The 15,489-nt window shown below is 37.7% G+C and overlaps 1 protein-coding gene across 1 annotated transcript in view; it reads right to left on the minus strand.

Annotated features, from left to right (window-relative positions):
- Positions 1-15,489, minus strand: part of LOC123546154 (structural maintenance of chromosomes protein 3-like) — a 446,003-nt gene that overhangs the window by 10,619 nt on the left and 419,895 nt on the right. The window contains exons 30-31 of the mRNA XM_053551316.1: positions 7,214-7,391; positions 2,918-3,024 (exon numbers count right to left, since the gene is read on the minus strand). Coding sequence (XP_053407291.1) covers positions 2,918-3,024; positions 7,214-7,391 — 285 coding nt within the window. The remainder of the gene's footprint in view (positions 1-2,917; positions 3,025-7,213; positions 7,392-15,489) is intronic.

The following is a 15,489-nucleotide window of genomic DNA, read 5'->3' on the forward strand; positions in this document are numbered from 1 at the left end:
AACAATGCATCCAATGATAACTCGCGTTCTTAGAATTGTCGTGATGTCGTGAGGGGTTTCCGCTGTTTCTATTTTAAGGACCAATCAAACAAGCGCTTACTAAAATATTGTTTGGCAACAATATCGTGGGATTCCATGTTTCAATGTTGTTTTTGTTCAAACTTTAGCAATATCGTGGTGGACTTTCTTCTTATTTTATCATATTGACCTGCAATTTTTATCGGACACTCAGTCTTGTGAACTTGTTATTTCGCGGCTGACTGGATCAAAATTTACCGGAAATGTCCAACGGCTTTCGCGACCTCTGCATGTGCATGCATGTGGTCCAAATTTGAAAGCTGTAGCTTGAGAAATGTGAACGTAGGTCACTAGATCAATTTTCAAGGTCAAAGTTCATTTTGGTACACAAAACTATGCATGTGCTTGAAATCTGAAGGCTATAGCTTGAGAAATGTGAAAGTAGGTCACAAAGTCAAAATCAAGGTCAAATTTCATTTCGGAACACAAAACTATGCATGTGGTCCAAATTTGAAACCTGTACCTTCAACAATGTGAAAGTAGGTACTAGGTCAATGTCAAGGTCAAAGTTCATTACGGTACACAAAACTATGCATGTGGTCCAAATTTGAAGGCTGTAGCTTGAGAAATGAGAAAGTAGGTCAATAGGTCAAAATCAAGGTCAAATTTCATTTCGGATCACAAAACTATGCAAGTGGTCCAAATTTGAAGCCTGTACCTTCAAAAATGTGAAAGTAGGTCACTAGGTCAATGTCAAGGTCAAAGTTTATTTCGGTACACAAACCTATGCATGTGGTCCAAATCTGAAGGCTGTAGCTACAGAAATGTGAAAGTAGGTCACTAGGTCAAGATCAAGGTCAACTCATGTCAAGATTCATCTAGCCACTCAAAACTATACATGTGATCCAAATATGAATGTTGTAGGTTATGGACAAGAAGATTTTTAAAGTCTATGTAAACCATGTGCCCCCAGGGCTGGGGCCATATTAGACCCTAGGGGAATAATTTGAACAATCTTTAATGACAACTAGATGATGTCACATACAAAATATCAAAGCTCTAGGCCCTGTGGTTTTGGACATGTCAAGAAGATTTTCAAAGTTTTTCCCTATATAAATCTATGTAAATTATGAAAATAAACAAAGGGCCATAACTCACTCAGAAATATTTGAACCAGTCTGATTTTCAGGGGGACACATCTAGGGTACCAATACATCATTCTGACAAAGTTTGGTCAAAATCCCCCCAGTAGTTTCTGAGGAGATGCGATAACGAGAAATTGGAAGGACGGACGACGGATGCAGAGTGATTTGAATAGCCCACCATCTGCCCCAACTGGTTTGAGGTAAACTGGGACACTTGACCAATGTTTGATTAATTTATAATGACGCACAGGTTATGAGATTTTGTAAAAGTTTATATTTGTCATATATTTCATTAGGGCTTCTCAATGTAAAACATACACACAAACTGGAGCTCCAAAATAGGTTGCGCATAGTGACATAATCAATAAACCACGTTTATATTTTGTTTTTCTAAAATATTACACAAAGTGTATCTTTAAGTGTTCCAGTTACCCCATTTTACCCTAGGACAAAGTTACTACATCCTCTGGCGGCCATGTTTTTTGACAAATCAAAATTAACTGAACAAACTTGGCAGAGGGTCATGCAAGGACAGTTGTGTGAATTTTTTTTTAAAATCAGGCCATCAGTTTCATACAAGAAGATTTCTAAAGTTTCCATTATATACATATTGGGAAAAGTGCCCCCTAGCGGCCATGATTTTTTGTCAAATCAGAACTAGAGCTGCTTTTGAGAAAAGCGCATGTCTCCCACAACTGCCTAATCATCTAAATAGTAGGTCAGTCTTTATATACTGTTTACTTAGAGCACATGCACATAAAGGACCCCAAAAGGACTCCTATACTACTAGAGCGCATGCGCATTTTTGACAACAAAAGGACCCTAACACTACTTTTATTATAAGTAGTATAGGCTTCCTTTTGGTGTCAAAAATGCGCAAGAAATTGAAGCGTTTTTTTGGTAATTCAAGGGCCATAATTCTGAAGTGCCTGGGCCGATTTGGCTAGTTATCTAACTTGGCCGAGGACTTACTGGCAAACATATTTTGTTCAAGTTTGGTGAAGATCGGACTATCTTTGTGACAGACAGACAGACTGACACACAGACAGGAGTAAATAAATATGTCTCCCACACCACTGTGTGGTGGGAGACATAATAATTTGAAAAATCTTGGTACAAGGTACATAAGGACCATTTGTGTGAAATTATTTCAAAATCAGACTAGCGGTTTACATGTAGTTTGAAGATTTTTTATTTTTAGCTCTGGCAATCCCTAACTAACCAAGCGGGTCTGAATAATTTTGAAAGAAGACCACCCAAAGAACATTCAGGCCTACTTTCATCAACTTTCACCACATGGTTTCAGAGAAGATGTTGATTGAAGATAAGTGTGGATGGACAGATGGATGCTGAGTGATCACAATAGCCCATCCGAGCACTTTGTGCTCCGGTGAGCTAAAAACTAGGTGTGTCAATAGGACACTGGTGCCCCCACTCCCTTTACTGAATGCATATTTCGAACAAAGTCAAGGGCAATAATCTGGTCTATGTGAAGTCCCAATCCTGTGAGGTTTAATGTCTCTGGATCAATTCCTTTTTGAGATATGTACAACATAAATTTGGAAGACTGATAGACAGATGGATGGTTAAGGACAAATCTGTGTGCCCCCACAATTATGAAGGCAAGTTTAATAAACTGACCTAATTTAGCAGTGAAAGCTTACACTTGGTGTTAACATGCTATAAAGATTTCTTCTAAACAGAATTCTTTAAGAACTCTTGAAAAAATGTGCATCCTACATAAAATATCATACCTTGTTCCTAAATTTAACACCATAGAATTTGTCAGCATGTTCAAGCAGCTCAGGTCTAAATGTTGTAGTAATAAACTGGGCATCCTGACACAACTCATGTATCATGTCTGAAAAAGCAACAAGAACATAAAATCATCTGGTGTATTTCTAATATACCATGAGTTTAAAACAAGAGGGAGATGGCCCTAGCCCGCTCACCTGAGTAACTCACCATAACAGTGTAAATATGTTTGACCTAGTGATTTCATTGAGACAAATTTTCTGACCAATTTTCATTAAGATTGGACCAAAAATGTGGCCTCTTTAGTGTAAACAAGCATTTTCTTTGATTTGACCTAGTGACCTAGTTTTTGAAATCACATGACCAAGATTAGAACTGTCCAAGATTTCATGAAACGCAAACATTCTGACAAAGTTTCGGGAAGACTGGAGCAAACAAGAGCTGTCTCCGTAGGATGACACATGCCCCCGATGGCGCTTTGAATGAATAGTTATGGCCAATGTTAGAGTTTAGGACCTTTGACCTACGGAGCTGGGTCTTTCGCGCGACACATCGTCTTACTGTGTCACACATTCATGCATAGTTATTTTAAAATCCATGCATGAATGACAAAGATAAGGACCGGACATGCCCATCAATGCACTATCATGAAAAATGATCTTTAACGTCTAAGTGTGACCTTGACCTTTGAGCTACGGACCTGGGTCTTGCGCACTGCACGTCGTCTTACTGTGGTACACATTCATGCCAAGTTATTTGAAAATCCATCCATCGATGACAAAGATATGGACCGGACACGCCCATCAATGCACTATCCTTTAACGTCTAAGTGTGACCTTGACCTTTGAGCTACGGACCTGGGTCTTGCGCACTGCACGTCGTCTTACTGTGGTACACATTCATGCCAAGTTATTTGAAAATCCATCCATCGATGACAAAGATATGGACCGGACACGCCCATCAATGCACTATCCTTTAACGTCTAAGTGTGACCTTGACCTTTGAGCTACAGACCTGGGTCTTGCGCACTGCACGTCGTCTTACTGTGGTACACATTCATGCCAAGTTATTTGAAAATCCATCCATCGATGACAAAGATATGGACCGGACACGCCCATCAATGCACTATCCTTTAACGTCTAAGTGTGACCTTGACCTTTGAGCTACGGACCTGGGTCTTGCGCACTGCACGTCGTCTTACTGTGGTACACATTCGTGCCAAGTTATTTGAAAATCCATCCATCGATGACAAAGATATGGACCGGACACGAAAATTGCGGACAGACCGACAGACCGACAGACTGACAGACAGACAGACGGTTCAAAAACTATATGCCTCCCTTCGGGGGCATAAAAAGTGGCCTCTAGTATAAACAAACTTTTCCTTCAATTTAACTGTCCAAGATTTCATGAAACGCAAACATTCTGACAAAGTTTCAGGAAGACTGGAGCAAAAAAGTGGCCTCTAGTATAAACAAGCTTTTCCCTCGTGACCTAGTTTTCGACCCAATGTGACCCAGATTCGAAATCATCCAGGACTTCATGATAACAAACATTCTGACCAAGTTTTATAAAGATAGAATATAAAAAGTGGCTCCTAGAGTGTAAACAAGCTTTTTCTTTGATTAGAACTAGTGACCTAGTTTTTGACCCCCAGTGATCCAGATAAAAACTCATCAGAGATTTCATGGAGACAAACATTCTGACCAAGTTTCATGTACATCAAATGAAAAGTGCAGCCCCCATTACATACACAAGGTTTTTCTTCGATTTTACCAGGTGACCTAATTTCTGACCCCAGATGACTCAGATTTCATCAAGAAAATCATTGTGATCAAATTTCACAAATATCCTGTCAAAAGTGCAGCCCCTATTGCACACAAAGTTTTTCTTTGATTTGACCGGGTGACCTTGTTCTTGACCCCAGATGACACATATTCAAACTTGACCTAGATTTCACCATTGGAGACAAACTTTCTGACCAATTCTCATGAGTTTCAAACTTAAAATGTGGTCTCTAGTGTTAACAAGATTTTCCTTTGATCCGGCCTAGTGACCTAATTTATGACCCCACATGACCCAGATTTGAACTTGGCCTAAAGCTTTAATCATCAAGATAAACATTTCTGATTAAGTTTCATGAAGATAGGGTCATTAATGTGGCCTCAATAATGTTAAGAAGCTTTTCATTTGATTTGACTGGGTGACCTAGTTTTTGATCCCACATGTCCCAGATTCGAACTTGACCTGAAAGTCATTAAGACAATTATTCTGACCAATTCTCATGAGATTCAAACTTAAACTGTGGACTCTAGAGTGTTAACAAGATTTTCCTTTGATCTGGCCTACTGACCTAGTTTTTGACCGCACATGACCCAGTTTCGAACTTGACCTAGAGATCATCAAGACAAACATTCTGACCAAGTTTCATAAAGATTGGATCACAACTGTGGCCTCTAGAGTGTTAACAAAGGCAAATGTTAATGCACGCCAGACAATGACCGGTCACAATAGCTCACCTTGAGCACGAATGAGCACTTTGTGCTCAGGTGAGCTAAAAAAGACCTTAGGTCCATATTTGCATAGTTATTCCCAAAAAGAAGGGGTCAAGATGGCCCTAGATCACTTACCTGAGTTTCACTGCTTGCTTGAAAAGTTTTTGTTGATGGTTAAACAATACTAGATGCCGACGGGCAACATGTCGAGCCTGCCAGCTGTCAAAAGGACTAGGAGTTGTACATGACACCCTGTCTCATTGCGCCAAACATTTATGCCAAATAAAAAATGATTGCAAAAAGTTACAATATAAGTTATTTATAGTAACAATAAAGGGAAGTAAATCTTTAAACAAGAGGGCCATGAAGGCCCTGTATCGTTCACCTAACCTACTGACCTAAAGATCATCAAGATTAACATTCTGACAAAGTTTCATAAAGATATGGTCATAAATGTGATCTTAAAGTGTTAACTAGCTTTCCTTGTATTTGACCTGGTGCCCTAGTTTTGACCCCACAAGACCCAGATTCAAACTTGACCTAAAGATCATCAAGATTAACATTCTGACCAAGTTTCATGAAGATACAGTCATAAATGTGGCCTTTAGAGTGTTAACAAGCTTTTCTTTGATTTGACCTAGTGATCTAGTTTGTGACCCCACCTGACCCAGATTTGGACTTGACCTATAGATCATCAAGATCAACATTCTGACCAAGTTTCATTAAGATATGGTCATAAATGTGGCCTCTACAGTGTTGACTAGCTTTTCCTTTGATTTGATCTGGTGACCTAGTTTTTGATCCTACATGACCGAGATTCAAACTGGATCTTGAGACAATCAAGATCAACATTCTGACCAAGATTCATGAAGATACAGTCATAAATGTGGCCTCTACAGTGTTAAAAAGCTTTTCCTTTGATTTGACCTGATAGCCTAGTTTTTGATCCCAGATGACCCAATATCGAACTCGTCCAAGATTTTATCAAGGATAACATTCTGACCAAGTTTCATTAAGATTGGGCAAAAATTGTGACCTCTAGAGTGTTAACAAGCTTTTCCTTTGATTTGACCTGGTGACCTAGTTTCTGATCCCAGATAACCCAATATCAAACTCGTCCAAGATTTTATTGAGAGTAACATTCTGACCAAGTTTCATTAAGATTGGGCCAAAATTGTGATTGTGACCTCTAGAGTGTTAACAGTCAAATTGTTGATGATGGACGGACGACGACGGACACAGGGCAATCACAAAAGCTCACCGTTGAGCACTTTGTGCTCAGGTGAGCTAAAAAAATCTAAGTCCACACAAAAATCCTTACCAGTAGAGATAGGTCAAAATTGGATGTAACATGCATATAGTACTACAAAAAAGTGGTCTTGATTTTACCCTACGACCAGTACCATAAAAACTCGAATATATGACGCAGGTTTTTTACAATTTTTTTCGTTTTCTCATAGGGATGAGTAATATATACCAAGGTAGAGCTTCAAACATTTTTTTTCAGCTTGAAAACCCGAAAATATCGGCGAAAATCGGACAATTTTGTCAACTGTCATGTGTTTACATTTATGGCCGTGGTTTTTTAACCTCTTGCTAGAGATATAGGTGAAATGTCATCACTATTTGTCCAAACCCATCTCAATTTTTTTTAACAACTGTTCCTGGTCCTAAAGTGCAAAAGTGCCTGCTGAACAACATAATAGCTTACAAACATATTTTCTTAAATACCCTCCAACAATTAATAACTTTTGATTTCACTTGCATCACACTGAAATAGATGAAAGACAAGGGTGGTACCTGCAACAGCTTTTCTATGTTGAGCATCTAAAGCCTGGTCTATTTCATCAAACAAGTAGAATGGAGCAGGGTCACATTTCTGGATGGCAAAAATGAGTGTAAGAGCTACAAGAGACTTTTGACCACCAGATAACTGCTGCATGTCTCTCATCTCTGCTCTGTTCCCACTGAATGAAACCTGAAAATTTGTGTACATCTTTACATAAATTTATTTATTTATTTTGTTGGATTTAACGTCGCACCGACACATGATGGGTCATATGGCGACTTTCCAGCTTTAATGGTGGAGGAAGACCCCAGGTGCCCCTCCGTGCATTATTTCATCACGAGCGGGCACCTGGGTAGAACCACCGACCTTCCGTAAGCCAGCTGGATGACATCTTTACATAAATAACAAGTGAATGAAGTATTGCCATGCAATACAAAGTCCTCTACTGGAAGACATCCAATTTTCTCTACTGCAGTAAAACATGATGAACTGATATCTGTCAATGATGCATAAACAATATTGGAGTATACATGTATATAATAAGTTATAACAAAACACTTGGATTAAAATTTGCATAAATAAAAACTTACAGTTGTTGATTGTTTCATAACTATTAATTTAAAGCGTAAAATATTGTTTGTTTGACCATTACCTACCAACCCGATAAAATTGCCCCAACTCAAATAATTTTATTGCATTCCAGAGAAAACAATTATTTTTATTTTCTTATCAAAGGGAAACAACTTTTTTGGTGACTGGAACTGGCGATTATTTTATTTAACAAATGTATAAATAATTATGCCAAGTGAGAAAGTAACCCGCGGTCAGCTAGCAGAAAATCGATAAAGCGGACTGTTTATTACCTCATGTATTCCAAACATCTCAACTATGCCAATAACGTTGCGTAAGGCCATAGGATGCAGACGACAATTAAACCGCTTATAACCAGAAAGCAATCTGACAGAAGAATGTAATTTTACTAATCTAGTATTTAAGGTGATGCTATCAATCAGATTAAACTTTTTTTGAGAATGTTTTCAAATGCTAACACAAATTTTCTCCAGCCCTATATTCGGCAGACGACAGTAAATTAAAAACCAATTTATACGGCGGGTTTCCTGATGAAAACATACATTGCAGTCTATAATTACCGCTAACTTAATTATCTGTGAAAATATATTATAAACTGACTTAAGGGGACGCATATTGCTACATTCACAGTTCATACAGAAATGCGGAAGGGGTGCATATTCAAGAAATCGATGGTGGGAAAATAAAAAACATATTCCTAAACTGATATAATACTGATGGACACCTGTAATATTCAGTATTTTGTGGATAAGGATGTGGTACTATGAATGTAATAGGAAAACAGAGGTCTTTGTGAAAGTACATTCAACACAAAATATTAAGCTTTTGTATAAGGAAAATACAGGTTTATTACAACAACAGTGTTCCAAATAATGTTGAAGGGATGAGATTTTCTTTCTAACACACCAGGTTTGCTTAAACATGTAAAAATTTAACGCCACGTCTGTTGATCTCGGGATGGACGCCATATTTCTCATTGATAAAAAATGTAAACAAAACAAGAGGGCCAAGATGGCCCTAGGTCGCTCACCTAACAAACACTCCATAACAGTGTAAAACATGTTTGACCTAGTGATTTCATGGAAACAAATATTCTGACCAATTTTCATTAAGATTGGACCAAAAAATTGGTCTCTTGCGATAAAACAAGCATTTTCTAAGATATGACCTAGTTTTTGACCCTAGATGACCCATGTTCAAACTCAACCTAGATTTTATCAAGGCAATCATTCTGACCAAAATTCATGAAGATCAACTGTAAAATACAGCCTCTATCACATACAGAAATTTTTTCTTTGATTTGACCAACTGACCTAGTTTTTGACCTCAGATGACCTATATTCAAATTCGACCTAGATTTCATTAAGGCAATCAACCTGACCAAATTTCATAAAAATCAATTGAAAAAAACAGTCTCTATCGCATACACAAGATTTTTCTTTAATTTGACCTAGTGACCTAGATTTTGACCTCAGATAACCCATATTCAAAATCGACCTAGATTTCATCAAGGCAATCATTCTGACCAAATTTCATGAAGATCAATTGAAAAATACATCCTCTATTGCATACACAATGTTTTTCTTCGATTTGACTTAGTGACCTAGTTTTTGACCCCAGATGACCCATTTTTGAACTCGGCCTAGATTTTATCAAGGTAATCATTCTGGCTAAATTTCATGAAGATCAGTTGAAAAATACAGCCTCTATTGCATACACAAGGTTTTTCTTTGATTTGACCTAGTGACCTAGTTTTTGACCCCAGATGACCCATTTTCGAACTTGGTCTAAATTTCATCAAGGTAATCATTCTGACCAAAATTCATGAAGATCAATTGAAAAATACAGCCTCTATCGCATACACAAGGTTTTTACATGATATGACCTAGTGACCTAGTTTTTGACCCCAGATGACCCATTTTCGAACTCGGCCTAGATTTCATCAAGGTTATCATTCTGACCAAAATTCATGAAGATCAATTGAAAAATACCGCCTCTATCGCATACACAAGGTTTTTCTTTGATTTGACCTAGTGACCTAGTTTTTGACCCGAGATGACCCATTTTCAAACTCGGCCTAGATTTCATCAAGGAAATCATTCTGACCAAAATTCATGAAGATCAATTGAAAAATAAAGCCTCTATCGCATACACAAGGTTTTTCTTTGATATGACCTAGTGACCTAGTTTTTGACCCGAGATGACCCATTTTCGAACTCGGCCTAGATTTCATCAAGGCAATCATTCTGACCAAAATTCATGAAGATTAATTGAAAAATACAGCCTCTATCGCATACACAAGGTTTTTCTTTGATTTGACCTAGTGACCTAGTTTTTGATCCGAGATGACCCATTTTCGAACTCGGCCTAGATTTCATCAAGGTTATCATTCTGATCAATATTCATGAAGAAGAATTGAAAAATACAGCCTCTATCGCATACACAAGGTTTTTCTTTGATTTGACCTAGTGACCTAGTTTTTGACCCCAGATGACCCATTTTCAAACTCGGCTTAGATTTCATCAAGGTTATCATTCTGACCAATATTCATGAAGATTAATTGAAAAATACCGCCTCTATCGCATACACAAGGTTTTTCTTTGATTTGACCTAGTGACCTAGTTTTTGACCCGAGATGACCCATTTTCGAACTCGGCCTAGATTTCATCAAAGTTATTCTGACCAATATTCATGAAGATTAAATGAAAAATACAGCCTCTATCGCATACACAAGGTTTTTCTTTGATTTGACCTAGTGACCTAGTTTTTGACCCGAGATGACCCATTTTCGAACTCGGCCTAGATTTCATCAAGGTTATCATTCTGACCAATATTCATGAAGATTAATTGAAAAATACAGCCTCTATCGCATACACAAGCTAAATGTTGACAGACGACGGACGACAGACGACAGACGCCGGACATCGAGCGATCAGAAAAACTCACCTGAGCATTGCTCAGGTGAGCTAAAAATCAGAGTGGGATTAGCATTGCAAGGGCATAACTTGACATTCTACACAATGAATACCTTAGAACAGATATCTAAGATGCTACACAGGTCAGGCGGGTTAAATGCATAATGTCGATCACTTGAAATTCATCTTGAAACGGTGGTTAATTTTTGTTTGTTTACATGGTTTTTAATTTTCCCACGACTTCTCGGCGATTCACTGCAAATGTATTACTGCGCCGGACGAAAGGTAACTCTAATAAACAACGGGAGACAACTTAGGTGTCAGCACGTGTACGATTTTTAAAACAAGAGGACCATGATGGTCCTGAATCACTCACCTCTTTCCACATGACCCAGTTTTATGTATGACGTCGCTTTTTCTATTATTTGACATAGTGACCTAGTTTTTGAGCTCATGTGACCCAGTTTTGAATCTGACCTAGATATTATCAAGATAAAAATTCTGACCAATTTTCATGAAGATCCACTGAAAAATATGGTCTCTAGAGAGGTCACAAGGTTTTTCTATTATTTGACCTATTGACCTAGTTTTCGAAGGTACGTGACCCTGTTTTGAACTTTACCTAGATATCATCAAGGTGAACATTCTGACCAATTTTCATGAAGATCCATTCAAGTGTATGGCCTCTAGAGAGGTCACAAGGTTTTTCTATTTCAAGACCTACTGACCTAGTTTTTGATCGCAGTTGACCCAGTTTCAAACTTGACCTACATATCATCAAAATAAACATTCAGACCAACTTTCATACAGATCCCATGAAAAATATGGCCTCTAGATAGGTCACAACGTTTTTTCATTATTTGACCTACTGACCTACTTTTTGAAGGCACGTGACCCACTTTCGAAAATGAACTAGATATCATCAATATGAACATTCTGACCAATTTTTATGGAGACCCATTCAAAAGTATGGCCTCTAGAGAGGTCACAAGGTTTTTCTATTTTTAGACCTACTGACCTAGTTTTTGACCGCACATGACCCTGTTTTGAACTTGACCTAGACATCATCAAGATGAACATTCAGACCAACTTTAATACAGATCCCATGGAAAATATGGCCTCTAGAGAGGTCACAAGGTTTTTCTATTATTTGACCTACTGACCTAGTTTTTGAAGGCACGTGACCCACTTTCGAACTTGACCTAGATATCATCAAGATGAACATTCAGACCAACTTTCATACAGATCCCATGAAAAATATGGCCTCTAGAGAGGTCACAAGGTTTTTCTATTATTTGACCTACTGACCTAGTTTTTGAAGGCACGTGACCCACTTTCGAACCTGACCTAGATATCATCAAGATGAACATTCTGACCAATTTTCATGAAGATCTCATGAAATATATGGCCTCTAGAGAGGTCACAAGGTTTTTCTATTTTTAGACCTACTGACCTAGTTTTTGACCGCACGTGACCCAGTTTCGAACTTGACCTAGATAGCATCAAGATGAACGTTCAGACCAACTTTCATACAGATCCCATGAAAAATATGGCCTTTAGAGAGGTCACAAGGTTTTTCTATTATTTGACCTACTGACCTAGTTTTTGAAGGCATGTGACCCACTTTCGAAACTGACCTAGATATCATCAAGGTGAACGTTCAGACCAACTTTCATACAGATCCCATGAAAAATATGGCCTTTAGAGAGGTCACAAGGTTTTTCTATTATTTGACCTACTGACCTAGTTTTTGAAGGCATGTGACCCACTTTCGAAACTGACCTAGATATCATCAAGGTGAACGTTCTGACCAATTTTTATGAAGATCTTATGAAATATATGGCCTCTAGAGAGGTCACAAGGTTTTTCTATTTTTAGACCTACTGACCTAGTTTTTGAAGGCACGTGACCCAGTTTCGAACTTGACCTAGATATCATCAAGGTGAACATTCTGACCAATTTTCATGAAGATCTTGTGAAATATATGGCCTCTAGAGAGGTCACAAGGTTTTTCTATTTTTAGACCTACTGACCTAGTTTTTGAAGGCACGTGACCCAGTTTCGAACTTGACCTAGATATCATCAAGATGAACATTCTGACCAACTTTCATAAAGATCCCATGAAAAATGTGACCTCTAGAGTGGTCACAAGCAAAAGTTTACGGACGGACGGACGGACTGACTGACGGACGGACGACGGACACCGCGCGATCACAAAAGCTCACCTTGTCACTTTGTGACAGGTGAGCTAAAAACATGTCGATGATTATAATTTCTTATCAAATAATGAATCCTATTCAGATATTCGTCTTTAATATTAGAAAATTATTAAGTTCTGTGGACATTTGTCAAATAATATTACTTACAGTGGACTACTTTGCGCATCAAACTGGTTTCCGCTTCAGTTGTGAGGCACTTCCGTTATACTTTTTGACAACAATAACAAAACACAAAATGAATCAATTAAGTCACTTATAAACCGACTGCTACTTAAATCAGTGTAAGTAAAGTTGTTGTTACAACATTATACATGTTCGTTACGTTATGAGATAAAGTTTATCTTGAACTGCATAATCCATTAATTACGTTTAGATGATACTGCATTTACAACTTATTTGACCCCGTTTTTTTACGTGAATGACAGCATTCTCGTGCAACTCGTGCAAACAGAGTTATGAAAAGTATGGTGGAGAATTCAAGGACAAATTATAAATGACATTAAAGTGAGGATAACTGTATATTCGTCCAGTTTTGATCATTGACATTCCTGCTGTTTATTAGTAACTTTTGTGAACAAGATTAGAATGTTGCTTTTGCACATATACACATTGATTGGACCTCTCAACCAAATTTCATACCTTATTTTAGGGATTTTTAAGACAATACATTTTCAAAAGTTTGTTGAATGTGTTTTGATATTTAAGTGCATTGTAGTTCATGAATACCAAGTTAAAAATTAATAATGGCAACATTTCTAGGCCTTTATTGTAAGCCACTAGACTTCTGTAACGATAAATGTTTAATGTATTAAGGGGAATATACTCTTTTAGTTTTGTAATATGGCATTCCTTGACCACCGTATCTTTTCTTATGCACTACTTTGTAAACAAACTAAATAATGTGTTTTAGCTCACATATGCGAAATGAAAAGCAAGACAGTGAACTTATTTCACATTCTTTCTTTAAATTATAATCTGTAGGACATTGATAAATGTTTGGACAAAGAGAAGCACTATTACAGGCTGTCAACCAGGTCTTCTCCAAAATATAGGAAGAATATAGGAATATTTTCACAACAAATATAGGAGTTTTTGGATAGTTTTGAGGCAAAATATAGGAGTTTTCAACAACATATACTTTCATTTACTGGTACATATACTATCAACTCTTACATGTACACTTACTGTCTTACTGTTTCTACATTAATCAATGTCTAGAATGTCTACCATTCTCTTCAACAGCATCACAATCCAGACAAGACAGAAGACTGATACAAAGCCCACAACATATTCTTCTGTACCTTTCATTGCTCTCAAGCTGTTTTCGTGCAGACTTGGATTTCATTGATTTTGGAAGTTAGACAGTGAAATAATCCACACTTACCCTCTAGTTTGTTAATACTCTGGTCATGGCTGGCAACAATGTCAACCATCTGCTTGGTACATGTCTTAGGAACAGGCTCTCATCCATGTCATACTCCAGTTGAAGGTCTTTAAAATCTTCTCTTCTGACTGGCTGCTGCTTGAAGAACTGATACATGTCAAAAGTTAACTCTTCTGCATCACTTCCAAAACAGTTGAGACTTTTTCTAAAAGCATTGTGCACTGTATGGAGGTTGCAGGGTTCAAAGACAAGCAAACCCAGGTTGCCATCTGCTTTCATTGACTTTTCTGTGAATGGATTTGTTGACATTTGGGCCATCAGATGAGAGACTTATCAAATTCTTCATGGGAAGGTCTACTTCAAAATCATTCCCTAATTTAAGGAAAGCTTCACTTACAATGTCAGCTGTTGCATGGCCAAAGTGAAAAGCTTTCAAAAACCTCACAGACACTTCTCCTTCAATATTGCTCCAAAATCTTATCAGTATGTCCATTTGTCTACATTGCTTTGCTGTAGTAGTTTCATCAAACATAAGAACATACCCTAAATTTCCATCTATAACTTCCTTCACAATTGCTTCTGTCAAAAATGGTCTTATGGCTTCTGAAACTATGTATGATGCTTTTGTCCTTGACAAAGAAAACCGATCAGCAATATCACACTTGAACATCTTTTGAAACACTTTGTCAAGGCCATGATCTGAATGAAAAATCAGCAGATGCTACTTTAAAACACCACAACAGCTCAGATTCTGTGACTTGATGTTTCAAAGGGTGACTTGTGAATACATGTTGTATTTGCCTCTGCTCAATATCGCTTGAACCTACAGTAGCTGGTTTATTAGATGCTCCAGAGGCTGCAGCAGTCACTGTTTTACCGTCACCCTTGGTCAACACTTTTTGGGCAGTGACGCGGCAGTGTTCTCAGTCTCTGTCTGAGAAAATCTTCCTGTTGACAATTCAGTAAACGAAAACTTTGAATTTTGGTAAAACTGCATGAACTGTATATTTAAAACAGACATGGTACTTCTGCACCAGTTTGTCATCTTTACTATACTTTTTTGATGTCAGAGATCTCAGAGATTTGCCTTGTATTTCATCATTGGGGAGTATCTGAAAGAAAATGTCTGAATGAGACTTTGATTTACCTGAAAGGCCCATGTCCTGTTTCACTGCCTT

Source organism: Mercenaria mercenaria, chromosome 9 (genome assembly GCF_021730395.1).
Source record: "Mercenaria mercenaria strain notata chromosome 9, MADL_Memer_1, whole genome shotgun sequence".
In the NCBI taxonomy this organism is placed as follows: Eukaryota; Metazoa; Mollusca; class Bivalvia; order Venerida; family Veneridae; genus Mercenaria; species Mercenaria mercenaria.